The sequence below is a fragment of the Kryptolebias marmoratus genome, linkage group LG7 (genome assembly GCF_001649575.2).
Source record: "Kryptolebias marmoratus isolate JLee-2015 linkage group LG7, ASM164957v2, whole genome shotgun sequence".
NCBI lineage: Eukaryota > Metazoa > Chordata > Actinopteri > Cyprinodontiformes > Rivulidae > Kryptolebias > Kryptolebias marmoratus.
Genome location: NC_051436.1, coordinates 5,803,625 through 5,830,056, shown reverse-complemented (window position 1 = coordinate 5,830,056; position 26,432 = coordinate 5,803,625). Strand labels below are relative to the sequence as shown.

At 43.1% G+C, this 26,432-nt stretch overlaps 1 protein-coding gene across 4 annotated transcripts; it reads right to left on the bottom strand.

Moving 5' to 3' along the window:
* Positions 1 to 462: 462 nt before the first annotated feature.
* LOC108234834 lies at positions 463 to 26,119 on the bottom strand. Of its 4 annotated transcripts, none has more exons than XM_025005543.2 (11): positions 26,047 to 26,119; positions 11,004 to 12,436; positions 9,015 to 9,244; positions 6,517 to 6,713; positions 6,271 to 6,431; positions 5,751 to 5,854; positions 5,574 to 5,634; positions 3,071 to 3,159; positions 1,670 to 1,792; positions 1,347 to 1,441; positions 463 to 1,220 (listed from the first exon to the last, which is right to left on the bottom strand). In XM_025005543.2, the coding sequence occupies exons 2-11, from the start codon at positions 12,406 to 12,408 to the stop codon at positions 710 to 712; spliced, it is 2,976 nt and encodes a 991-aa protein (XP_024861311.1). In that variant the 5' UTR covers positions 12,409 to 12,436; positions 26,047 to 26,119; the 3' UTR covers positions 463 to 709. The 4 variants fall into 4 exon arrangements, with proteins under 4 accessions (XP_024861311.1, XP_017269821.1, XP_024861309.1 ...); XM_017414332.3 differs by lacking the exon at positions 26,047 to 26,119 and adding an exon at positions 15,382 to 16,095; XM_025005541.2 differs by lacking the exon at positions 26,047 to 26,119 and adding an exon at positions 15,159 to 15,362 and having other exon boundaries at positions 6,517 to 6,710.
* Between the last annotated feature and the right edge of the window lie 313 nt (positions 26,120 to 26,432).

The following is a 26,432-nucleotide window of genomic DNA, read 5'->3' as shown; positions in this document are numbered from 1 at the left end:
TGTCAGTTTGTAATTTTAGATAACACGCTCATTCCTCTTTGTTGGGATGTATGCATTAATTTGCTGACAGGAGCGCTGAATTTTGATTTTTATAAATATGCAGCAACAATTGGGAGTTTGTTAGCTTAGCTTAGCCTGCTATAAAGACTTGAAACAAACAGTCACGGCTAGCCTAGCAATAGCCTACAAGCATCTTTAAAGCTTGCTAACATGAAAGTTTGTAGTTTTGGAAACACGCTCCTTCCTCTTCATCGGGTTGTGTGCAATAATGTGCTGACAGGAGCTCTGAATTGTGCTTCTGATAATTATGAAGCTAAATACAGGACTTTGTTAGCTTAGCCTAGTTTAGCATAAAGACATGAAACAAGGCTAGCTTAGCAGTAGACCACTAGCATCTCTAAAGCTCACTGACATGATTTATCTTGTTTTCAAATCCACGTTTGAGAGTCCGGAAACAAGACGAACAATTAAAAGGTTACAATTTTATTAAAATCTCAAATGTATGACAAATACTTAAATATGTTACACATTCAAGTGCAAAATGTACAGCAGAAATGCAGCAAAAACAAACTTCTGTGCTTGTTTGGGGTTTTTTTAAGTTTGAAAAAAGTACAAAAGTTTGATTGTAAAACAAGTTTGAATTAAAATGCACTCAGTTTGATGCTGAAACTTGGGTTTGTGGTTGTAATGCTTTCACAGGAGAGGAAGACTACTGCCAGCCGATGGTCTCCTTTCCCTCCACGACCTCAGCGCCCACATCCTCCTTTCCCTCCGGGAAGCAGTAGAAGGTAGAGAGGTCTGGGGGAGGCCCAAAAGAGCCCCAAGGCTGGTGGAACGGCAACACCGAGACGGGATCTTTTCGGTCGCCGCCATTGGCGTTACTGATGGCAATTAAATGAGAGTTCTGAGGAGGGACGTTGCTGTAAGTCACGGCGGCGCCGGGATCCAGGATACCGACGTTGTTATTGGCGACGCTGTTGGTTACAGAGCTGTGGACGCTGCTGCTGCTGGTCGACGCCAGGCCGCAGGAGGGGAACGTCAGAGCCGAAGCCTGGGCTGGGAGCAGGCCACTTTCCGAGCCCGGTATGAGGCTGTTGGGGCGGCCGAGGGCCAGGCGCTGCGTGAGGAGCTGGTGCTGCAGCCGCCTGTCGCTCCAGTCCTCCTGCGGCTGGCGGTGGATCTTCATGTGAGCGTTCCGGGACTTGATCTTGTAGAACATTCTGGAGCGAGGAAAACAAAAAAACAGAAATGAAAAAACAAAACAAAACAAAAAGATCTGAACCATCTGTTGGTTTGCCCTGAAGACAAAGGCAGTTTTTTTTTTAATAAAACTGGCATTTACTCACTTTCCACACAGCTTACAGGGGAAGAAGTTGGCCATGGAGGGAACAGAAGCCGCCTCCTCCAGGGAAAAGGCCAATGGCTGCGAGACGGACGCCATCTGGAAAAACACGACCACTTATGAGCTGGAAAACACTGAGCGACTCGCTGAGTAGCATTCCACGCGGGACGGCTGTCTTTAACTCGTTGAACAAGACCGCACAAACGCACAACGGGTTTTTCTCTTTGCAGTGAACAAAACTGTGAGCTCAGGCGATTGGGGCATCAGAAAGCAGTTTTACGTCAGGGACGACGATGTTTGCTTCTGCACAGCTCAAAGCATTCTTACACGTTTCTGCAGCTCCAGCTCTGCGTCCCTGCACTCGTCCTCCTTTTGCTTCTTCTGCTTGTCCACCAGCTTCTTGCTCAGGTAGTAGAACTCCACGCACTGGGATGCCGTCTTTGTCCTCACCTGGAACAGACAGCGGCACAAGTTGTCCGTTTTTACACTACGTGGTTTTTTTTGCCGTGCATTTAAAAAAAAAAAAAAAAAAAAACCAAACAGGTACGGGCATGAAAACAACGCTGTCCTCACTGCACTTCAGGAAAATACTAAATCGACTTTATTTGATGATTCAGGAGGGACAAAAATCAAACTGAAGAACAAAGAACAAAAACTTCAAAGCACCTACTGATGTAGCTGTACAATCAGACGTCTATTTCCCTTTAGTTTACTTTAATTGAATTGAATAATAAGGCTACATGTTGCTGTAAAGATCTCAGGACGTGAGGTTCTGTGGAGACACTATTGGACAGTTAATATCTTACCTGCAGCAGACGGCTATTTGAACGACCTCAGTTTGCTACTTTTATCTTTCAGTTAGCATTTTGCTACTTTTAGCTAGCTTTATACTGCTTTTAGCTAGCTTGTTACTGCTTTTAGTTAACATTTTGCTACTAGTTAGGGATTTGGTACTTCTAGCTTCTAGCTACCATCTTGCTACTGTTAGCTCATAGCCAGTCTTTTGATACGGATAGCTTCTAGCTAGCCTTTTGCTACTTTTTGCTTCTGGCTAACTCTTTGCTACTTTTATCTTTTAGTTAACATTTTGCTACTAGTTAGGGATTTGGTAGGGATTAGGGATCTTCCTACTGTTAGCTTTCAGCCAGTCTTTTGATACGGATAGCTTCTAGCTAGCCTTTTGCTACTTTTAGCTAGCTTTTTAGAAACAGAGTTCAGCTCTGTCCGTCCTGAAGACCCAGGACCTGTCAGTCCGGTCAGAATGACTCTGTTTCTCCAAACTGACGTCGTTCAAAGCAGCAGGTAAGATACTGACTGCTCGTAACCGTTACACAGAACCCAGCTTCAAATTATCTGAACTATCACTTTATGCTGTCAGCCCCTGACAGAAGTCAACTGTATCGTTAATGTAGCTGAATGCATTTCCCAAACTACTCCATAGTCACGATGAGTTGGTTAAAAACCTGAGCAGGTTCAGGCACGAACTCTGTCCTCACTGAACTTCAGGAAAAATACATCCGCTCCTCCAAACAATGACTCAGGAGAAAACAACATTCAAACAACAAGGAAGTCAAAGTTTTGGCCACCTGCTGGTGAAGTCGGAGATCGTCTTTGGTTAGATGTTGATTTAACAAAAAGAAAAAAGTGGTTCTGCTTCAGGCTGTATGTTATTTGAAAACCAATCAGAACAAGCAGACAGGAATTCCTTGTAAATAAAACAGCTTTTACCGTTTTCTCTATGAGCGAAAAGTCTTTTCCATGTTTCCCAAAAGCTGCACCGAAGAGACTCTTTTCGGCGTTCGTCCAAAAGTCACAACCTGCAGAGACGGAAGAGGAGGAGAGAAATGACGTTTTCTGCTCGGATGCTGACAGCTGAAGGAGCTGAAACTGACCTGTTAAGGCTACAAAAAGCAGAACACTAGCTGAAAGCTAAAATAAGCAAAACAGTAGTGTCAATTTATTTATACGGCACATCCAAAACAGCAAAGGTTGATCAAAGTGCTTTACAGGTTGGACAAATGAAAAGAGAAGACAACAGTAAAACAATAAGCTAAAGGGTACAAAACACCAGCTAAAAGCTAAAAGTGGCAAAATTATACCTAAGGCTAAGAGTAGGGAAACACTTGCTAAAAGCTAAAACAAGCAAACCACAAGCTAAAAGGTAAAAGGAACAAAACACAAGCTAAAAAGAGTAAAAATGTTAGCTAAAAGTAGCAGGACTAAAAACTAAATATAGCAAAAGTCTGGCTAAAAGCTAACTATAGGAAAAGACTAGCTGAAAGCTAAAAGTAGCAAGATGGTAGCTAGAAGCAATAATTAGCAAATCTCTAACTAGTAGCAAAAAGCTAGCTAAAAGCAGTAAAAAGCTAGCTTAAAGTAGCGAAATGCTAATTGAAAGATAAAAGTAGCAAAGAGTTAGCCAGAAGCAAAAAGTAGCAAAAGGTAAGCAAAATTTAAAAAACAACAAAAGGCTAACTAAAAGCTAATAGTAGAAAGATACTAGCTTAAAGCTAAGAGTAGCAAAAGCTAGCTAGAAGCTAACCGTATCAAAAGACTGTCTGAAAGCTAAAAGTAGCAAAAGGCTAACTAAAAGCTAATAGTAGAAAGATACTAGCTTAAAGCTAAGATTAGCAGCGGCTAACTAAAAGCTAATGGTAGCAAGATACTAGCTTAAAGCTAAAAGTAGCAAAAGACTAGCTAGAAGTTAACCGTATCAAAAGACTGTCTGAAAGCTAAAAGTAGCAAACTGCTTGTCAAAAACTAAAAGTATGTTTTTAAAGGAACCGAAGAGATCTGTGTGTTTTTCTATGAGGAAAAGTATTTAAATAAAAAACAAGAAAACAAAAACATTAACACTAACGCTAACTAAAACCCTGAAGGCGACAGACTGAGGCCTCCGGCTGCGGGAACATCGGAGGAAAGTCTGACGAGACGCGTCCGGAAGAACCAGCCGAGTGAGTCTGTAAACGACACGCGCCTCCGGGACGCGTTGGCGTTGTTCTGTTGGACCTGACGTGATGCAGAGTCCGAGACCCGGAGCGGGTCGAGGAATCTGAGGGACCTGAAGCATGTTCAGCTGTCAGGAAGGAGGGGCAGCGGGAGAACCCTCACCTGAGAGAACGTCAGAACAACGCCTGCTTTGTTCTCGCAGTGAGAGGCCTTTAACGACTCCTGCCCTGCAGTGGAAAGGTTTCTGTGTTTTATTCGGGGCGGGGACGCGCCTAAACTCACTTCCTGTGTTTCCGAGAACAACTGGATACAAGCATGTGAGCGCTGCTGACAAAATGAGTCACAGAAGGTTATTATTATTTACAAACTCCTCCGTCTGAAAAGCTTCAAAATGAGCCGCGGTTTGTTGAAATTTGCCGTTTTGTCACCTGGCATCTAAAAAAAGAGGAACCACCGAGCTTCACAATGGCCCCCAACGTTATACAAAGAGATTTCCCAGCAGAGACAAATGAAACGGATTATTTCTGAAAGGTAGATTCGGAGGATTATCTGCTATTTTAGTGGCCGGGGGTCACTCGATGGTGTCTGTCTGGACTCGTTTTTTTGCACGAATCCCAAATACAGCGAAGCATCTACGTTTTCACGCTCCATCCTCCGCAGCCTGATGCTCATTCTGACTCACTTTTTGCAGCTCGGGTCACGTATAATCCCTGTTTAGGGTTTATTTAGATAACTGCCAGGACATTTGGATCGTTTTCACAGCAAACAGTCGAAAACCGCTAATTCAGAGGCCCACTGTCCTCCGTGTTTCAACATCTACAACCTGCAGGACTGGGCCACGAGGACCGCTCACCACCTTCAGAGCAACCGGAAAACTTAACCAAAGTGACCCCTGCTGACTTTACTGAGGTCGCACATGTTCAGACAAAACTGCGTCTGTTAGGTGAACTTTAATAAAACTCTCAGACTGTAACCACGGTCAACCCAATCCAAGATGGTCGCCACAACTGATCAACCTTTGCAAACCCTCCCAAAAAATGGCTGCAACTCAGTCATTTTTACAAATATTGAGCTCTGACTTGGTGTGGTAGTAGCTGAAAGTCATATCCTCAGAGTGCTAACAAATCTTCTTCTTTTATACCATTTTTAGCCAATGTGCTTTATAAATAAAACTCGACTTGGGAATAAAATGTGTAAACTCAGTTTAGAAGCTATTGTAGCTGTTGAGTTCAAGTGGACGTGAAGAACTAATGAGAACAATACAGCGGAGGTCAAAGGTTACCCGAGTAGTGGTAGCTTCCTGTTGGCGAGGGCTGAGAAAACAACAGCATCTCTAACGTGGCCTGCAGATGAGAGAGGATGGAGAGAACAGAAATAAGAAAAAAACAATAACAATAGATAAATGATGTCTAAATAATAAAATAATAAAGACAACAACAAGCAGAGAGGGACTTCTCACCATCGTGTTGCCGTGGCAGTAATGCAGACAGTGCAGGGCCAGTTCCGTGTTGCTGCCCCCTCCTGGCAAACAGCTGGAACTACACACAGACAGCAGCTTCTCCACTGCAAAATAAAAGCAAACAAAAACAAACAAAAGTTAGTAAAAATCTGCCTCAAATATAGCCTTATACGTGTGTCTTTTACTAACAAAAGCAAAAATTACTCTCAAACCATCTGGGTTTTAAATTAAAGGAATCCCTGGACGAACGTCTACAACCGATCAACTTCAGCTGTAGTCTGCACAAAAACGGCTACACCTCAGTGAATTTTGCAGATATTGAGCTAAAATTTGGTGTGGTAGTAGCTGACAGCCTTTCACAACACATGCTCCCATGAGATAATACATGAGATTGATGATTTCAGTTTTAAGATTTGACTAAAATGGCAACTTTGGCATGAAAGGCAGCGGGGCGATCTGGAAGGAATGCTAGACCTTCAACTGGCTGATTGCAATGCTTTGTGGTGTTTTTTCCTCCTACCTTGGCCTTGGACGTGAGCGCTCTCCTGCAGCTCATCCCACGGCTTCCAGAGCAGCTCCTCCCGAGGCGGCGCCTCCTCCGGGAACCAGGCCTTCGACCGCCGGTCCTCCACGAAACAAGGAGGAAGCTCTGCCTGGAAGTCCGGGCCCACGTTGACATACCTGAGGGGAGAAATATCGGTCTGTCACTGACCTCCTCCGGCCTAAAACGACCAGCAGGCGACGCTGCTGGGGGGGGGCTACTCACGGCAACACGCCGCGCTGCTCATCCTCCTCGCCGCCCTCCTCGTCGCGACGAGACGAAAGGGAGGAATGGAGCCCCGTCCCGCCGCGGGCCGGGTTGAGAAGAGGTCGAGGAGTGTAGTGACCCCTGATGTGAGCCCTTCTGGAGTGAAGGATGCTGGGAAATGGCTTCCCACTGTAGACTGGGTTGGATTGTTGCTGCTGGAATACGAGAAAATAACATTTTAATCTGTTACCTTGACTCTTTTTGCATTAAAACACATTCTAATAAGGGCCTAGGGTTCCTTGAAGGTCAGATATTTAAACTCAGATAATTTTATGATGAGAGGGGACGGAGTTAGAGCTATTTATGTTAACGCTTGTGAACGACTCGCAGCTACTAACACACCAAATTATAGCTCAAAATCTGTAAAACCGACTTGAGTTTCAGCCTCTTTCGTGTTGGCTCGGTTTGATTCATTGTGGCGGCCATCTTGAATTGGGCTGGCACTGTTCGCTCTCCAAGAGTTTTATAACAAAATTCCTCACGGCACGGACAAAACCATGTTCCCTTCCCCCCGTCTGAGCAAATAAAAATGACAAAAACGGTAAACATAGACCAGCAGGAGACTTGTTCGGTGGATTCGGTGGAATCAGCAGGCGATTCGGAGATATGAGCGCAGACGAGCCGAGTTCTGTGCGGGAACAGCATCCCAGCCAGCTCAGAGCTGGAAAAAAAAAACAAAAAACCCAGGCCTTCCACCAGCTCCGAAGCTGACTTATTTACTTTATCTGTTCTGCGCCTCTAAAAATAAACCCCCAGATTAAGACTGTGGTTTTAGCAGCTGACACATTTTTGGAGTTAACATAATTTCTTGACAAACAAGCAGTCAGACATCCACCCACTGGGTCGACACAGCTTCTCCGCTTACAGCTGCGTTGAAAAACAAAAAAACAAAAAACAAGCTTTTGGGTTTAGTTGATTGGAAAGTGACAGATTAGCTAACGGCGAAGGTGCAGCAGTGATGTTTTTCCCGTCTGTTAGCTAAATATCTCACGACCCACTGAATGTATTTTACTGAAACTCTGCGATGGCAACACCTGGATGCACATCTGCAACTGCTTAACCTTTGGGGTCAGCCCCGTCCAATATGGCCGCCACAGCTAAGCCACCTGATCAAACACAAAAACGGCTTTAATTCAGCCGGTTTTACAGATACTGAGCTCAAATTTGGCGTGGTAGTAGCTGAGAGTCATCCTCAACACATACTCTGAGCTGTAACTGATCCTATACGGTCTGTGTTTAAAACTTTGAAAACATCATCATCATCATCATCAGCTGTATTTATATAGCACTTTACCACCAGCCACAGCTGGAACAAAGTGCTGAACGTCAATAATAAATTAAAAAAAAACATAAAAATAAATAAAAACAATAAAATGATGCCGTTAAACAGATAAAATCAATACCAATTAAAAATAAGTCAAATCAGGTCCCAGTTGGGTTGAAGGCCGATGAGTAAAAATAAGTTTTCAAACGAGTTTGAAACTCTGAGAAGGTGATTATTGGCTGATTAATCCTCGGAGTCGTCACAGCTGACCTGCTTCAAGAGACACACAAAATGACTGCAGCCCGTTTAGTGTAACGAGGAGATATTTTCCAGATTCCTTAACTCGTTCACATCTCTGCTGCTCAACTCGAAATCTGCAAGCTGGGTTAGAGAGGTTCTTTTATTTTCTAAGATTGGAAAAAAAAACAAAAAACTGGAAACAACCGGGAATCCCTTCGTTTCCAGTTTTATTCGCGCTGATCTAAAGGCTGGCGTGGCGAGCGGCTGAAAGCCATCCTCCAACCGAAACTAAATTTGGACTTTTCGTGACGTTCTGGTTGCTGGGATGCATCGGCTTTTACACCCCCCCCAAAAAAACGTGCAGATTATTTAAAAAAAAACTAACAGGACTAAAAGCATGCCGCACCATTTTAGAGTAGCTCCAAAAACCATAAAAAAAAGGATGTTTGTAAATAAATTAGTGGAATTTAAGCTTGCACCAAAGCAGAACTGATGGAAACTTAAAAAAATAAAAATATGGTGCCAATTACTCTTCCTGTCCCTTTCCTTAAACAAACCTTCTCGACTAAATTGTCTCCTTTATTTCAAAAAAACCCTCCTCAGTTAATGAACTATTATAATTCCCAAACTTTAATCTCTAGTTTAATAACTCCTGATCTTAATCTGATCAACTATTATAACATCCAAATGATATTATTGAGTTAAAACACTCACTATTGTCCCAGTAGATTAATGCAATCATTAGTTAGGGAGCTTAGTTTTATTAAAAAAATAAGAGCCTCCATCTCTCTATGCTTCCTATTTAAAATAATAATAATGAAAAAGGTGATTTTGACAAATGCAATATGATTCTTTTAATGTAGGGCTAGAAAAGAGGGGGGAAAAACTGGAGTACTTTGTAAAACTCAAACTATTCATTTCTGAAAATGTGATAAAAACCGCCGCACGGCACCTGTAGGTGTTGCTGGTTCAGGTCGGCGGCGTCGCTCTTCGCTCTGTGGGGGCTTGGTTTCTCCGTGGCCTCGGGGTGTTTGCCGAAGAGGTGGGATGAGCGAAAGGGGAGGTGGAACGGGCCGCGGGGGGACGGCCCACCGGCGGGACACGGGGCCCTGGAGGAGTGGAGGGACGCAGACGGAGACGGGAAGGACGAGGACTCCGGAGAAGGAGGGATGTTGGGAGGAGCTGCGGGGAAAAGAGGAGGAAAAAAAAAATCAGAAACGTAATCTGTGCAGACGGGAAGTTGACCCGATAACATCAGTCGAAAACTCAGAAGTTCTTGTGAAAAACCCACATTTGAACCAAAAGTGCAAAACTGAAAATTTGGAAAATAGCCGTGGTGCGAAAATCTCAATTTTCAGATGACGTAAAACCGAACCAAAAACGGAGTCAAAAGGTGTTTTGAGTTGTGAAAACAAGTGAAACTTCCATTTGCATGCAGGAAGAGAGAAACTCGACGAGCACACCTCCAAAAACCCACGTCCCGTAAATTTACATGTGGGGCATTAACCTGCGGTAGGTTCATTAAGGGGGTAAAATCAGGTTCGTTTTAAGATTAGGAAACAACAAAAGCCATGCCAGAGCAAACAAACGCTACGTTAGTCGATTTTTAACCCTTTTGCACAACGCAGTTTGTTCAGTTCGCTGCTGTTTCCTCAACCAAACATCTGTGAGACGACAGAGCGCCGATGTTGCTGACTGCATGAATCTGCCAGTAAACTTCTGAACCGACCAGACATGCTGATCAGGTTAGAGCCATCGACATGACCTGAAGGGGTTATCTGTGCTCTCTGCACGCGCATGCATGTCGTAATACGGTCGTTTGTTCGGTTGAGGAAACGGCAAAGAACTGCACAAGCGCCTGGACGAAGACTCCACGCTCCTTGCTCTGTCACTGATGCTGCGGCTGATAAGGTACTGACAACTAATAACTGTTTGACAAAGCAGCACTTTGGAAATGACTCAGACTGTCCCTTTAGCTGCTGGAGTCGACTCTGACTGCCTCTTAGCAAAATAGGTCATGAAGGTTTGGGCAGAGTTTAATGAGAGTAACCACAGGATGAGCCTCTTTGAAAGATTAGCTTCTGTCGTCAGCCTGTTTCAAGATGGCCGCCACATCTAATCAGGCTAAGCGAACACAAATGCCCCTTTTCCACTGACTCTATTTCAGAAGCCCCGCTCTACTCGGCTCGGCTCTATAAAAAAATGCAACGCATTTCCACCGGCCAGTTTGGTCGGTAGCAGAGGAACGCCTCGTCTTGGCGCCATTTGTGTAAACAACAGAAGCGCTATGGACAACGTTGGCCCTGTGTTGTTGCTGTTTTTTAAACTTATGGGGATTCTCCTGAGACTTCAGGAAGAGAGGCGCAGTGGAAGAAATGCTCTGGATGCCGCCATTGTTGCGCGGAGTAGGACAGCTGTTATCCGCCGGAGATTTCAGGCTTTACAGCGCCTTCAGCTGGGGGACAGACGGCAGAAACATTGCAGGGTAAGCTAACGCTGTTGTTTATATTCCTACCGTTCGCTCTTTATGCTCGCATCTGGTCACACCCACGACCAATGAGGGAACAGGAGCTAAGCTTGCGCCGCCCACAAAGCAGGGCCGACCCGGCTGGCCCGACTCCGAAGCAGGGACCAAAGGAGCAGGGACCGGCCTCGAAAAAATGCCGGTGGAAACGTGCGCAAAGCGAGCCGAGTAGAGTGGAGCCGGGACCTTTAGAGCCGGTGGAAAAGGGGCAATAGTGGGCTACAGCTCTGTCGGTTTTAGAGACTTTGAGCTGAAATTTAGTGGGGTAGTAAATGAGTCATCCCTGTCGCAGGCCCTGAGCGCTAGTAGGTCTTTATTTTAAACTTCGGCAGGCCGTGCATTCCTTCAAAGAATTCTGGTTTCGTTTAGAAAGTGTTTGCCTTTTCTGTATGCCGTCATCAGTGCACAAACCGGTACCTGTCACACCGCCGGAGTCGTCCCCTTGGGAGGACCTCATGCTGCGTTCTGTGTCGCTGAGGTCCACCGACGGCTGTGGGAAGCAGTGAGACAGCAGCGGGAACTTCCAAATCATCCCGGAGGCGGGCGCCGACGGCAGAGGGTGGATGCGAGACGGAAAGAACTGAAGGCCGCCGCCGAGCGACTCCCCTCCCTGGGGAACCGAGGGTCCGGCGCCCCCCTGTGAGCTGGGAGAGTCCGTTTTGGAGGGCGAATGGGAAGGAGGGGGTAAAGGTGTGGGAGGAGGACTGAGAACGGACGACATGAGGTGAGACGATGCGGGAGGGGACGGGAATGATGGGAGAGACAGACAGGCGGGGGAGGAAGAGGAGGACGAGGGGGGCAGGTAGGAGTCTGAATCGAAAGCACAGCTTTGCCTGGACTTGATCAGCCCGGCGCTTTCCCCTCTTCCCACTCCGTTTTCCCAGATCTGCGCGGGGGAATTTTCACTGGGAGCTGCCTGAAACCTCATCTTTCGCTGGGAGAGGAAAGCGTCAGAGAACGAGTCCAGTTTCTGAGTGTACGTCCTGCTGTCGAGGCCCACAGGCGAACTCTGCGGTCCATAGCCGGAGGACAAGCCGTGGACGTTTGCTGGACCCCTCCACCTCCCTCCTGCCTGACCTCTGACCTCCGCCTCTCCTGTAGGAGAGACGCTGAGCCACGAAGCCTCAGCATCCGCCGGCTGAAGCTGATCCTCACCCGAGCCACAGCTGGACCCATAATCCTCCTCTCCACCTAAATAATGATCGGCCATCTTGGACTCCGCCCTGTCATTGAAGCTTCCTGCACCGCCTCTGTTGTAGGCCGCAGTTTGTTTGGCTAAGTGGCTCGCGTTGGCCTCCTTGTTGTAATCGCTTTTAGCCTCCCAGCTAACGTAACTGTTATTGTTTGATCTGATCCTCCATCTGTCTCCTTCCTGTGTGGCACAGCTCATTGTGCAAAAAACGTCATTTGTGTTGCCGTAGCAATTTCCTTTCCCGTGAAAATCCTCCGCGGCGCTTTCGCCGTGCTCCCCGTCTTCCCAAATCCCCTTTCTGCCGTACCAAGAGTCATCGAAATGGCCCCCTAGCCTGCTGTCTCCACCGAAGTGGCCTCCTATGCTAGCATCCCCCTCCAAACTGCCCCCGCCGGCGGTCAGGAAGACTCTGTCGCTCCCGCTGCTCCCCTTTCTCGGCCCAGAGGAGGGGTTTGACGTCAGGAATTCCTCCCCTCTGCTTCCATACTGTTCCAGGGAATCAGGGCCGGGCTGAGAGGCCGGGTATCCCACGTCGGAGCTTTGGAAGCTGTGCACAGTCAGAGGAAAAGCCGGGCGGTGACGGTGGTGCTGGAGGTTGGAGAAGGACTGTGTTGGCGATCGATCCTCCATGATAGTGTGCCTGGTTTTGCTAGAGGGCCTACAGAAGACAGAAACAAAGGAAAGCTTTTTAAGATGTACTTTAAAACAGAGTTAAAATAATCAGATTGAAATATTTGGGTTCGAATAAACAAATGGGCTCCATGGGCTATTCATATTTGCAGACGATGCTGTAATCTGTAGGGAGCAGGTGGAAGAGAGCCCAGAGAAGTAGAGGTATAAACAGGTGGAACAGTGAAACTGCAAGGAGTAAAAGTACTGAAGGATAACTTTAAGTAACCTTCAAAAGAGGAGACGAGTGTCAGAAGTGATTTGTGACAGGAAAGCTGGTTTGGAAATGGTGGCACCAAACCGAAAGATGAGAAGATTTTCATCTGGAGTGACCAAAATGGCCAGGATCAGACGAACTCAGGTTGAGCAGTTTGCAGACAAAGATGGAGAGGTGAGGCTAAGGTGGAGGAATAATTGATTGATTATGAGGGAAGCAGGACTGAGGAATAAAAGAAGACCAGAGAGAATGCTGGGATAGGGTGAAGATCAGCCGAAAAAGGAAGAAAATATATTCAGAAAAGGAAAACGAATTCACAGTTTTTAAGAGTTTCTTGCGGGATTCTCCAAGGTTTAGTACTTGGACCTCAGTTCTTGCTGTTGTACATTAATATCTGTAAGGTTTATTAACTGTTCCAGCTCCGGCATATAACGGGAGGACGAAACAAGTTAGTTGGTTTGATGCTAATAGAGTCATTTTAATTCTGAATGTGGTGCTTTTGATCAACTTTCCACTACTTAAACAACCAAACGACACGCAGTGAGCTTCAGCCGTTATAATACTTAGTATTATAACTGTTCTTGTGATGTAGTTATGTAATAATAATATGAATAATAATACACGTTTTTGTTATTTTTGAATTAAACGAAATGCAGTACCAGCAACAGAACTGATGTGATAGTAGTTTTTTTTTTAAATACAGTACATATATCTGTATATGTCACCTAAATGAGTTTCCATCATACTTAGAAGTGAGTCAGTGTGCAAGTAAAAAATATTAATACATTATTCATTGAAATTGAACGGTTTGGGTACCAATTTAAGCTGTGGGAGACCTCTACAGGAACGATTTAGACGCATTAATGGTCATGTGAAATCATGAATACATTTATGACATTTAAATTTTTACATTTGATTCAATTTAAACATTAACTAAACCATAAACTGAGTTGATCAGACCGGGCTATACTGTGCATTGTTTAAGAGTAATAAATCAAGTACTTACAAATCATTGAACTGTGGTACATTAGTATAGTTTTAAAATAAGCGGGAAAAGTGACATTTCAAGTAAAAGCTTGTGTATATTAAATTATTATTATTTTTAATTTCAGTAATGATGCTCTGGCAGCACAAACTAATGCACACACTTTAAATTTATACTTAAATTAGCTTCACGAGATTCAGAGAGTTTTGCAGATAGTTTCCAGTGTGGAGAACAGTTTATTTTATTGTCTTTTTTTTAGATTTTCCCCCACTTTGGTACACAACCTGATCACATATCTGAATATAAAAGGTAAATGGGGTTAAAGATCACACTTTCTCATGCCTAAAAGATTAGACAGAACGGGGAACGAGTATAACTTTAAAAAAATACATCCCAATGACTGAATTTGGATGCCCGAATGAAGCAAATAACAAGCTAAGAAATTTAAAATTACAAGTAAATATCTAGTTTGTGTCAAAAACTTGTGAATAAAACAAGGATTTATGATCCATGTCCATCATAAAAGTGGTAAAAGTCCAACTATAAAAAAAGCGATTAATTATTTAAAGCCTGAATCGACCACAGAGCTTTGAAGTCGCAGAATTAACATTTTGTGGGTGTATTTCATACATTTTGTCTGTGTTCAGGGTAATTGTTAATTCACATAAGCGCACAGCAGGATGGCTGCAGTGACTTGGAGCAGAGACGTTTATCGGAGTATCATCTGCGTAAAAGAATCGCCGAGATCAAGAGTGTCCATTTACAAAAAGATAAGCGAGTCCAGATCCGATTACACAACCTTCGAGACAACTAAGGAGGACAGAAAACCTAAAAACTGATTCACTACAAATGTTGAACGGCTCTAAAAATATTTGGGGTAAAAAGAAAACAAATAAAACTAGGCTACTTGTGATTTTTGCTGAGCTTAGTTTTGATCACCAGTTTGTAAGAAACGTCAAAGTTAAAGTACAAAAAGTAACAAAAGTACAACAAAACACCATCCAGTTAGCCTCAGTTTTAGCCCCAACTCGATTCTAAATACACATATGTCCGTATAAATCAAAATCATTCAAAAAAATACATATCTGTGCAACGCAGGTTGGAAGGATTGTCACCATTTTATCCGCTGAGGTTTGACTGAAACGTAAAAAAAACCCGTCTGAAAACCAAACAGCCTGAAGAGAAACGTGTTAGCATTCGCACAATCCGCTCTGAAAGCTTCGGTTTCCTTTCCAGTTTTTTTTTGTTTCTTTAAAAAAAAAAAAAAAAAAAAAACGCAGTGCTCCAAGTTTGCTAAAACCCAAGACAAGTCCGTCTTACTTAAAGTAACGTCGCATTAAAAAAAAAAAAAAGACTCTTTAGGTCCTCACTCTTCTTTCTTCTTTCTCTGTTGAAACCACATTCTGCTGTAAATAGGACACTGAGTGAGTCAGAAAGAGACAGAACGAAGCACAGATAAGATGGAGTGACAAATACAGTGTATATACGTTCTGAGGTTTTTCTTTTTACCAGTCCCCGGCGCTTATTTTCCTTCTCACATGTGTTCTTCTGCTGCCGCTGCTCATGTTTTCGCCTCCTTCTCTTCATCGTGCGCTCCGACGACTCTTCGGCTGATTTTCAGCCTCTAACATCGTCCTTCCTATTTGTGCGCCTTTACTGTGAACCTTCTGACACACACACACACACAGCTACTCACCGAAGCACACACGCACGCCCCGACTTTCATACTTACACATTCTTGCAGGTGTCAAAGAGGACCAGCGGGTAGTGATGTTGCCTCTCTGCCTTTGCGTCGTCGTGGTAACCACATCCTGAGGAAACAAACGCTGACGGATCTCCCTCCTTTCAGCTATCTTTATCTCTCTGCCCCCCTCCTCCATCTCTCTGTATCTCTTTCCGTCTCTTTGCCCGTCCCTCTGTATCGCTGCATCTCTCTCTCTCTATCACCAAACGCCTAACTTTCTTGTCCCGTCTTCTTCTTCTGCTGCTTTTTTTCAAATCTCTGTGCTCCACTCTCTCGCTGACATTATGGTCGTGAGCTCGTTGGAGTAAACGCCTCCCTTCGTGGTTTCTTCCGTCAATTTATGACACTTTAGCTCCGGATTGGACTAAATCTTTTCAATCTGGCGCTTTAACGAAGTGGTTTGGTCTCTTTTAATTACTTGTATCTGAGTCCTGAAAATAGGCTGAAACTAAATGTAAAAAGCTGTTTTTTTTGGTCTCTGTGAGGTTAATTCGACATGTGTGTACGCTCGTTTCAGTTTGGCTGCATAAAGTACATTTATATATACATATATATATGTGTGTGTGTGTGTGAGTGTGAGTGTGTGTGTGTGTGTGCAGAGGCGGTAGATGTTTACCAGATCAAGATTCTCCGTCTGAGTCAGCTGACAGGAAGTGAAAGAGAACGAAACAGGAAGGAAGACGGCGACAAAACGACGAGGTTCAGGGAACCCTCTGAGCAGCCAGCAGTCCCACCCTCCCTCCCTCTCGCCCACCCACACACACACACACACACACACACCTGTAACACGCTGTTTTTCTGCTTTTATTATGTCACCTTAAAACACCTACACCCGACCTCAAACCCAACCACTAACAGGTCCAGACATCTGCGAGCCACTTCAGTAACCTTTGACCTTTGCCACGCACACGGATGTGACTATGTGACTGCAGATTTGAACTTATTTCGTCTGCACATATAATCTGCTCTTTAACGGACTATTTGGACGTAAGACGAACTGACTGACGGGTTTTAAAAGGCGGTGCCGTGAAGTCAAAAAGTCAGACGAGTCTCGGCAAACAGCAAAGTCCGGCTTCCGTGTCCAAATGATTCGTGGATTTGTCACCAACGCACAGATTACTGCGACTCCCCGAGCGAGGGCTGAGACCGGTCCGCTCTTTGTCGGCGGCGGATGGCACAGAAACACGACTTTTAGCAGGAACAAGAAAACGCGACAACATAACACCAGCCTTGGCTCCTTTTCACTGGCTTCCTGTCTGTTACCAGATTGGTTTTAAGATGTTATTGTTCGTTTTTTTAGGGCTCTTTATTAGTCTGCCTTTATCTCGGCTCCATTTCTGTCACCGCCCCGTTCTTCATCTAGAACATCGAGGTCAAACAACCAGATACCTCTGGGACGTCTGAACCTGAATGTCTGCAGCCGCTCCCGTTTTTACCGAGCGATTTACCTTTCCACGTAAGATCTCATCAGAGATCAGAAAACTTTAAGAACCCGCGCTTCCACTCAGCTGGATTTATAATCTGGGCTTTTACTGAATGATTTCACCTTTGTTTTTATCGCTTTCTAATCTTTGAGGTTCTTGTAATATTATTTGTATTCTTTGTGTTGCAGACATCGACATCGATGATAAGGACCCGGCAGCTTCCTTTAGATTGAATAAAATACTTTTTGAAGATCCTGATTGTTTTTTTTTTAATATATTTAATGCAACATGACTTCTTTTCCTGATTTAAATTGTTTCGCTTCTCGTCCGAAAAGCTTTCCGGATTCGGGCTTGCCAAAGCCGGCGTCTCGAGGGGGGTTCGTGTCGTACGCCGCCCTTATTTTTGTATTTTTGTCGCACAAAATGACAGACGCGCTGAAACTTTTTAGTTTAGTCTGTATTCCTGTGCAAGACCGTTCTTCTAGTGCCACTCCTGCTACATGTTTTTAATTTGTTTAAAAAGGAGAACAGCGGTGAACGCTGCAGGTCTGAGCGGCAAATCTGCACGAGTCGGGCGGCAGTCCAATCTCAGGTTTATTACCTGCGTTGACCCGGTCCACGAGAGAGACGCTGTATGTTCAGGTCATACAGATGAAGGTGCAAACGGGCGTGAAACTAACTGGGTTACAGAAAGATTAAAGATTAAACCTCCTTAATTCTTATCTCCTCTTCTTGTTCTGGAAAAACAAGAAGCCCAACGCCGTTTTGGATTTGTAGTCGTTCATCAGATTGATTAAGTGAAGTAAAAACCCTCAGCTGTCTTCTGAAAAGAGCTGAAGTAAAAGCGGAAAACCATAAATACACATTCATCATATATATATATATATATATATATATATATATATATATGATTTATAAAATATAATACTGTAATGTAGAAAAAAGTAAGCATGCCAGCAAAGTGTTTATGCTGTTAGTCTACTCCAGTGATGCAAGGGGGCCAAAATTAAAAATTTGGTCCTGGCCAAGGGCCGATCACGATCAATATCTATTAAAAATGACATAAATTAATTGGTTTTAGATGTATTATGTCAAATCATTCATATAGAAATATCAATGACCTTTTCCCAGTTACAGATTATACAGAATTTAGAGCAAACAGACTTTAATGAACACAGACAAATAGATCAAACTTCAAAAAGCTCATCATTAGCTGTCATTTCTTACGCCTCACTCAGCTTTTAAATGAATTTTTTAACATTAAAACAGATTTTATTTTAAAAAGCCATCAACAAAAACCTGATCATACAGAAGTTAAAACTATATATTGTTGGCTTCTAAGTCACTGTCAAGAGAAAACTTCAGTTTTTTTAAGCAAAATAAGAATCAGAGACTCGATCTGTCCCAGACTGGAGGGCCGGATGAAACGTTACAGAGGGCAGGATCTGGCCCGCGGGCCTTGAGTTTGACACGTGTGGTCTACTCCGTTACTTTCCGTTTTTTGGAAAACTATAAGTAAATACTGAGCGCACCTGTTGGAAACTGCTGCAAAATGGCCGAAAAGGCATCAACAAATCAATCAAAGTCGTTGTTTTAATATTTAATTTTCAGAGCTTTGATAAGACGATGTGAAAACGTGTCGATTCCGACAGGATTCTAGCTTTGCAGACTCACCGTTTATTTTTGTACAAGTTCATAAAAAACAAAGACTTTACTTGTGACCTTCTTTTAATCACACAAGAGGCTGAAAGGTTACTCCAAATTAAAAAACAAAAAACAAAAACGCTATAATATGTTCCAAACTCGAGAAAAGCAGCTGACTGGTAATTTCAAATAAAATTGAAAATAAAAACCCTGTCCTCGTTATTTATGATTCAACCCAATGAAAATCAAAAGTGAGTCAGTGTCGGTGCACGAGTGTGTGAAGGTGAAAACCTCATCATTAATATTCATGACGGATAATAATATACATTATCTGACTCTACTGAAACGACATCAATATCAGCAGAGATGACACATTTAGAAATATTTTTTTATTAGGTCCTCGAAGTGAAATTACCTTTCTTTGCATCGTATTGAATTTCATGCAGCTAATTTAAATCAGATTGCTGGAAGGTCAGAACAAAAATGGCTCCTACTGCTGTTAAATGTTCGTTATGATACACGCTGTCGCATTTAAACGGAGAACCAGGAAGACTTTTAATCTTTTAGCCAAAGATTTATTTATAATTCTGACAATTGAACACGGAATTACAAAAACCTCCTGAATGAACAATGATGTCGAATGTTCAAACTCTCTATAAAAATATAAATAAAACAGAAACAACCAGCGTCTGTTTCCGCCATCGTACTTTATTTTGAAAGGATTATAAAGTGGAAGCGACGGTCACGGGTGAGCTCCTCACTCTCCCTCCATGTTGATTCAATTAGACCGGTGAAAATGAACGTAAAGCTGCAGCACAGGTCTCAGTACCAGAAGCCTTTGATTCATTACAGCAGGGGTATTCAACTGGAGGCCCAAGGGCCACATCTGACCCCGTCGGCGAGCTCAGTCCGGCCCACTGATGAGTATTATTTAAAATAAAACTACATTTAAAATCATAAAAAAAAGAAAGAAACACTAAAAACATGTGAAAAGACAAATATTTCCATCAGAGAAAATCTGAGAAAGGGCTACAAAACTGCCAAAATAGAACTAGATTAAGTAACGACAAAAACTGACAAATATTCGGCCGCTGAGTTGTTGGCTTTTAGTAACTGTGGCCCGCTGAGCAAGTTAGCTGAATAAATGTGCTTTAGAGGGATTTTCAGCTGCACGATGTTGGTTGAATACACTTAAATTCAGGGTAGATATGGTCTTTTTTAAAAAAATAAAAGCACAAGACAGGCAATGGAGTGGGGGGTATTTTGAGAAAGTTCCTATTTGAAGAAAAATTGAAGAACCGCCAACAAATTCAAAGTCCGTTTCTGCTTAAAATGCCCTTACAAACATATTCGGAAGATTTGCGGATGAAGCAGCGCCGATCAGTGAGGGGAAAACGAGTCTGAAAAAAAAAAATTGTTCAAGTGATCTTTAATTTTGAACCCTGGAGGAATTCAGACTGAAACGAGAGGCGTTTCTGGTCGAGAACGCACGGCAGCCATCGCTGAAATGTCCTCCGGTGGTTCCCCGCCACTGAGACCGTTTGGTTTCATGGCATCCAGGAGCGGTTCTGTAACCGTCCTGCAGCTGATAAACGCACACTTTCCCCGTCCTGAACGAGAACCAGGACATATCTTTAAAGGCTCGTCTCATTCTGACCATTATGGAGGACCGAAACTGACATAATCGAAAATAAAAGCAGAAATAGATAGATTCTGTTTTGCCTTTTCCTTACAAGAAATGAGTTCTAATATTTCAACAAAGTTTTGCAAATTAATATTTTGACTTTTGGCACTTTTTTATAAAACATTAAAAATGAAACTGGCTGGGTTTTGAGTTTTGCTTTGCACCTGAGTTTCGCTGCACGTAATGCAACGACGAGAAAGTAAGTTACGGACGCAGCAAAGAGATCACCAAACACTGCTGACGGCAGGTTGAAAATCCTCAAATCCTTTCCGTGCAATCTTTGCCACACGTCGTTACGACAAACAGGACCCAATACGCGTTTGGACCCAATGAACACGAGCTCATTCGAGTTTTAGGTTTAGCCTAAAGAGTATAAAAATAAAAGCCCCTTTCTGTAGATTTACCTGAGCCTGCCGCGAGTACAGTCATGTTTGCATGAGCAGGCAAACCATGAGAAAACAGCCGAATGAAAAAAAAAAAGTGTGAATGAAAAGGATGTGAGAGGATGGAAGGGGAGTGCGGAGGAGTCTGAACGGGGGAGACGCTTCTTTGGTTTTGTCTCGAAAAAAAAAAAAAAAAACCTGCCAGGGCGCAACATGGCTTTCTAATAACAACATGGTGGTCAAACCAGTCCAGTAGACGGAATAGAAAGTCAAGTTCCGTTTGCCATACTCCATAATTTTCTGTTTTTTTTTTTCTCTCTCTCCTCTCCGGGTCTGTCTGCCTTCCTTCCGTCACTGAGAAGCGAAGCCACGAGTGGCGGGAAGAGTGGAACACGGTGTAAACGACAAAATAACGAGAAAAGACGCGAGATGACTGACGTTCGCTCAACTCTCAGACGCCATCGAGGTTATGAGAACTTGTTTGTGAAATGGGCGAACTGTACGGACGATGAGCGGCATGAGAATGTGGCAACATCGCCTAAAGAGAATGAGAGTGTTTTTAAAACACAAGCGAAACTACTATCTAACAACACCTTGAGCAAAATGCATATTCGCTTAAAATCGCTCTTCTAAACTGACTCTAAATAGTGTTTTAAAGTTTACTTCCATCAATTTTCTATCAAGTTATGGACTAAGAAAAAGGGAAATTGTGTTTATTTTGTCACAAAAGCACATAAACATCAGATATTTGCAAAAATTCTGTGTTTATCCATGGATTTGCGTTTAACTTAAAGGTCATCCAAGGAGACGAAGAGCATAAAAAGTTCAACAAATGCTCTAACTGCGTTTGGCATATTTGAAATATAAAAGGATATAAAAGGATTAGGAAAGTTGTGTTTTTCTTCAAACTAAAACGCCACTTCTTTCACGCAGAAGCATGAAAGCGAGCTCAAATTCACAGGACGGCTTGACAAGAACGTTCGACTTAAAGGTAAAGATCAGAAGCCAGAAAATGCTCAGAGACCCCCCATCGTCTGCGCTCACAGACCCGTGAAAGTTAAAAAAAAAAAACTGCCGTGAATTCTGCTTGGTGCGGAAGAACCGAACAAGGCACCCGTCCATAAAAAGCTCTGTTTGTTCGCATGTCATCATGTTGTTTCATACGGCGGGTCTTGGATCATCGGTCCACATGACGAATCGAACTGAAACGCGTGAATTCGTTTCGATAGACGCTCAGCCTGAAAGCAACAGTGGGTTTTAGGCAATAATCCTAAAACACGCTCCTGCAGATATTCAGAATATCACTTTTCTGAGAGCTAAAACGCTCAACAGGCTTGTGTGAAAGAGACAAAACCTCTTCTGACACGTATTTGGGCTGATTTTATATTTAGTCTGAGGCTGAATTCGGAGAAACCAAACAAAGACCACCAGACTTAAATCAGTGTCGCAGAGCGTGTGGTTTCAAAAGGACTCAATATTAGATTTCCTCCATCTGAATGTAGGTCACAAAGGTCAAGCGAGACAGAAATGAATCGATGAATGTACTGCCTGAAAGGTATAAACATCATTAGCTTTTTTTATGATTTGTCAGATCAGGTGATTTTTATCCTTCTCAATTTGTAAATCCAACTTTATTCAACAGAGAACAACGACAACAATTAAAAACGAGGATGAGAAACACTTCAAAGCCTTTTTGAAACGTCGTCGCGAACCAAGAAACGCCAAATGTGACGCTCCCGTCTAAAACAAAACCGAGGCCTAGAAACCTGTGCTGGCGATGAGTCGGTTCTTAAAAAGGTTCGATAAGATCCTCAGCTGCAGCACAAATAAAACAAAGTTTCGTTCGTTTTAGCCGCAGCAACGCCTCTTCGTTTACGGTTCCACGCAACGTGCAACTTTTGGATACATGAAAAAACTATAAAATTCACCCCGCAGTATCGGAAAAATGCAGCAATTTTTTAATTTTACAATTTTTAATCTTGGTTTTTGGAGGAAATGCTTATATTGTTCATTAACGTATTTGGTGTCCTTACGAGAGAAAAAAAATGTTTATGTTTCTCAGTTTTGAGTTTAAAGTCGAGAAAAACTTGAAACGTGAACGCCACTGTGTTGCCAAATCCGACCGGATTTGTTCCCATTTTTATTCTTACTGTAGCCGGGGATAAGTTTTACCGGATAAACTACCGAACAACGAGGCAAAGCATTTTTTCGAACCAGTCTGAGATGCGATTTATTACTGCTATGGCTGAGAAACGAACAGAACTTCCTTCAGTCTTTCACAATAAGAGTCTCAAACATATACTCTCAATGCTTATAGGAATAACTTATATCGTTCTCCGGTAAAACTCGTACTGCGGCCTGAACTACCGGGAATGGTGATTCGCTCCAGACACTAAAAAAATGTCTTTATTATTAAAACTTATCCTTTAATTATGAAGCCACTTTTTACACAAACCGTATATTTATCACAGGTCTTTCCGTCAACACGAGTTTAGGTTTTTAATCTCAAAATAACTTTATTTATTCCATTTTGACTTTATTCTAGAAATACTATTTTGATTTTTTTTTCCATTTTAATCTCAGAACTTGGAAACAAAAAAACCCAAACTTCCTATTCACTTTTTTTTTTCTTTCTGTGTGACCGTAATACGACGCCGAAATATATAGCCAATGTTTTTTTACCTACACCTTTAAGCGTAATAAATGGTGGAATAATTACTAAATGCTGGTGAAATAATGGTTATGAAGTGAAGTTAAGATAAACTACAAAAACTACGGCGTCAGACAAGTGTGAACCCTTTTTAGGCCTAAATTGTAGCTGTTGAGCATATTTTTTTACACCAGGAACGGAAACGAGAGGAGACGGTGTTCAGTTTCAAGCAACAAATTATTTTTTTATTATTATGAAACTGAGAAATTGTTTATTTAGGGCAACATTCATCACGAGCCTGCAAAGCACCTCATCTTCACATTGTAGTCCGCTGCCGCCGCCGCCGCCAATTGGATGAACCCATTTCAGTGTTTCCATTATTTCAGATTCAAATGGCCTCTTATTCTCCCGTTTCTGAGGAGTGCCGCTAAAGAGGAGCAAATGAGACGAAAAGGTTGGTGGCTAATCTAGTTGAAACCGACTGTCTACATCTCGTGTCAGAAAGGTTTTGAGGGAGGCCGCCGCCAGCGGCAGCGAGGGAACTACAGGTTTCCACGACTGACGAGGGAGACACTGCAACGGCTTTCCGGTTGCTTCGCCTGCCGCAGCCTCATGGCAAAAGAAGCGAGTGGCAAAGCTAAAAAACCGCTGCAAAAAAAAACCAAACATCACATGACGCGTTGAGGTCGTGTTTTTTCTTTTTTTTTGGGCTCAAACGCACGAAGGAAACACGGTGGAACGAGAATAAATGGTCCGTCTGATGTAAAAACCGAGCTTTCCAGTCATTCTACTACAAGGTGAACTGAAGGAAGAGCAAAAAATAAAAATATAAATTAAAAAATTTAAAATTCCCATCCTGAATCTGTTGATCTGCAGCCGAGCGCCGCTGCGATGGGCCCCCGAGAAGGTCGATACGAGTAAATAGAAAATTAATGTTCATGTTTGCAAGAGAGAAGATTTATAAGGTTGTTTTTATTATTTGCAGACAAACTGATACTACGTAAAACAACAAGTCTACTGGCAAAGTTTGAGGCCATTATAGATGCCGAAATACGCAATTTTCAACGTTTTCAATTTGAATTTTTATGTTCCCAATAATTAAATGGTTGTTTGGGGGTTAATGTAACTCAAACTCATCAGGGTTTTTGTAAAATTTGGGTCAGAAAACAGCAAATAATCCTCGTCTTTGTTTGCAACTCCTAATTGTTGGCAACAACACCTGATTTGCTCGTTTATTACAGATTATTCGGTAGACATTTGGTAGGGAACGATGCATATTTGGTGGTTATTTTTACCGTAGGTGATACGCTGAAAAATCATGTATTTGGACAGGTATTATTGCTTTAAGGCCAAGCAGGAGTTAGAGTTTGCACCGTGAAGCTAAAACAGACGTAAAAAAAAAATAAAGTAACTTATGCAGCATGTGAACTCGAGGGGCGTGAAAACTTGTGGAAGGGCTTTTTGGAGGGATATTTTTCAGCTGATCAGGATGTAATGTTATTATTTAGTAAATTAACTTCTTCAGAAGATTTCCTTTTTTGCTTTTTGGGGTGTTTTTTTTCCATTTCATGCCTCCAACCAGGCAGGAGGTTTAAAGGCACGAAGCCGAAGTCACCTCCCGTTGCCTTCAGCTTTGGTTTTTGCCGCCTGGAGGGTCTTGAGTGCAGATGGTTTTAATTCGGGCCTGCATTGGCACAGACCCCGTCGACTTCCTAACGTAAAAAAACGCAGGAGCAGTTGTTGGCCCCGATTCCTCCTGCAGCTGTCAAAGAAGGTCACGATGGCGAAGGAAGTCAAAAAATAGCAGCAAAGGCGCGACCGCCTCATCGTTCTTGTCCACCTCTTCGAAATGAAGCGAAAACGAATGACTAATCGGCCGGAGGATTGCAACAGAACCTGGCTGGGACGGCCGCATCCAGTGTTTTCAACGACTGCTAGATGCCGAACCTGTGACTGCATCTTGGTCAGCTTTATCGCAACATCTCAACTATGCTCACAATGAACAAAGTCAAGCTTGTGGTTTTAAGCCTTTCTGTGTATGAGCATGTTCGGTGTACGCAACAACCTGTTGTGGGTAACAACACTGAAATGCTACAAGTAATCTTGACACACACTCGGCGTTCAGTAGTTTGACACGAGAAGAAAAGCCGGATTGCGTTAGCTGCTTGTGTGACATCTGTTTGTTCACACCAGTACAGTTGGAGTCATGCTTTCAGGTTAACATATTAACAAATCTAGAGCTAGATATTCCACTGAAGATGGTAAATGATCTGGTGCCTATCCAGGGGTCATGAGGCGAGAGGTGGGGGGACACCCTGGACAGGGCGCACGTCCATCACAGGGCCACGCAGAGACAGACGAGACAACCATTCACGCTCTCACTCACAACTAGGGACAATTCCAGGTTGCCGAGTTGAACCTGACATGCGTGTTTTTAATCTGTGAGAAGAAACCGGAGGACCCAGAGAGAACCCACGCGTCAACGGGGAGAACATGCGAACGCCACACAGAACCTGCAACCTTCTTGCTTTTAGGCGAGAGCGCTAACCACTGCTCCGCCGTGCCGCCCGTAAATAATCCCAAATTTCTTTAATAATCCAAATAAAGTTGTCATACGGGTATTTTGTTCAAATCTCAGTGAGCAATATCTTGATATCTTCATTGTCTGAGCAGATGAATTCACAGATGTCTCTAAAATGTCCTTTATCTGAATTTATTAAAGCAATCCAGTGAATAAAAGCAAGAGAAGACAGGTGTGTGTTAAGATGTCTGATTGCTAATAAAGTTACTTTTAAGTCACTGGGTTTAGTTAAAACATTTCCTGAAGTAATTCGCTCAAAACGCATTTGATGAAAGATGCGGGCTTACCTGTTAAGTTGTCATTACGAGGAGAGATGTGTGAGTGGCAGAGAAGTGTGTATGATCTGCTGCTAGGTAGACATGTGTGCGTGTGTAGGGGTGTGTGTGTGTGTGTGTGTGTGTGTGTGTGTGTGTGTGTGAGAAAAGGGGAGGAGAGTGAGACGGGCAAACAACAGAGATGTAGTTTCACCAAAGACGAACGGCCCTGTCGTTCTTTCAGTTAATTTTCTCAGTCTTTCATCCACCTTGTCATAACGCCACTGCGTGCATGTCTATATATGTGTGTGTGTGTGTGTTACAAGCTGTGTCATACTGATGCTGAAATGAAGAGAAAGACACACAACACACAGGCGCACATTTACACGCACTTTCAGTTTGAGTTGGATTTCTTCTTA

Excerpts from the sequence above, each read along its gene's own strand:
- LOC108234834 (XM_025005540.2), bottom strand. The coding sequence starts at position 15,214 with ATGAGCAGCGGCAGCAGAAGAACACATGTGAGAAGGAAAATAAGCGCC. Across the intron at positions 6,432-6,516 it reads GAGCAGCGCGGCGTGTTGCC|GTATGTCAACGTGGGCCCGG; the intron begins GTGAGTAGCCCC and ends TTCTCCCCTCAG. Across the intron at positions 3,160-5,573 it reads AGGAAGCTACCACTACTCGG|GTTGTGACTTTTGGACGAAC; the intron begins GTAACCTTTGAC and ends CCGTCTCTGCAG.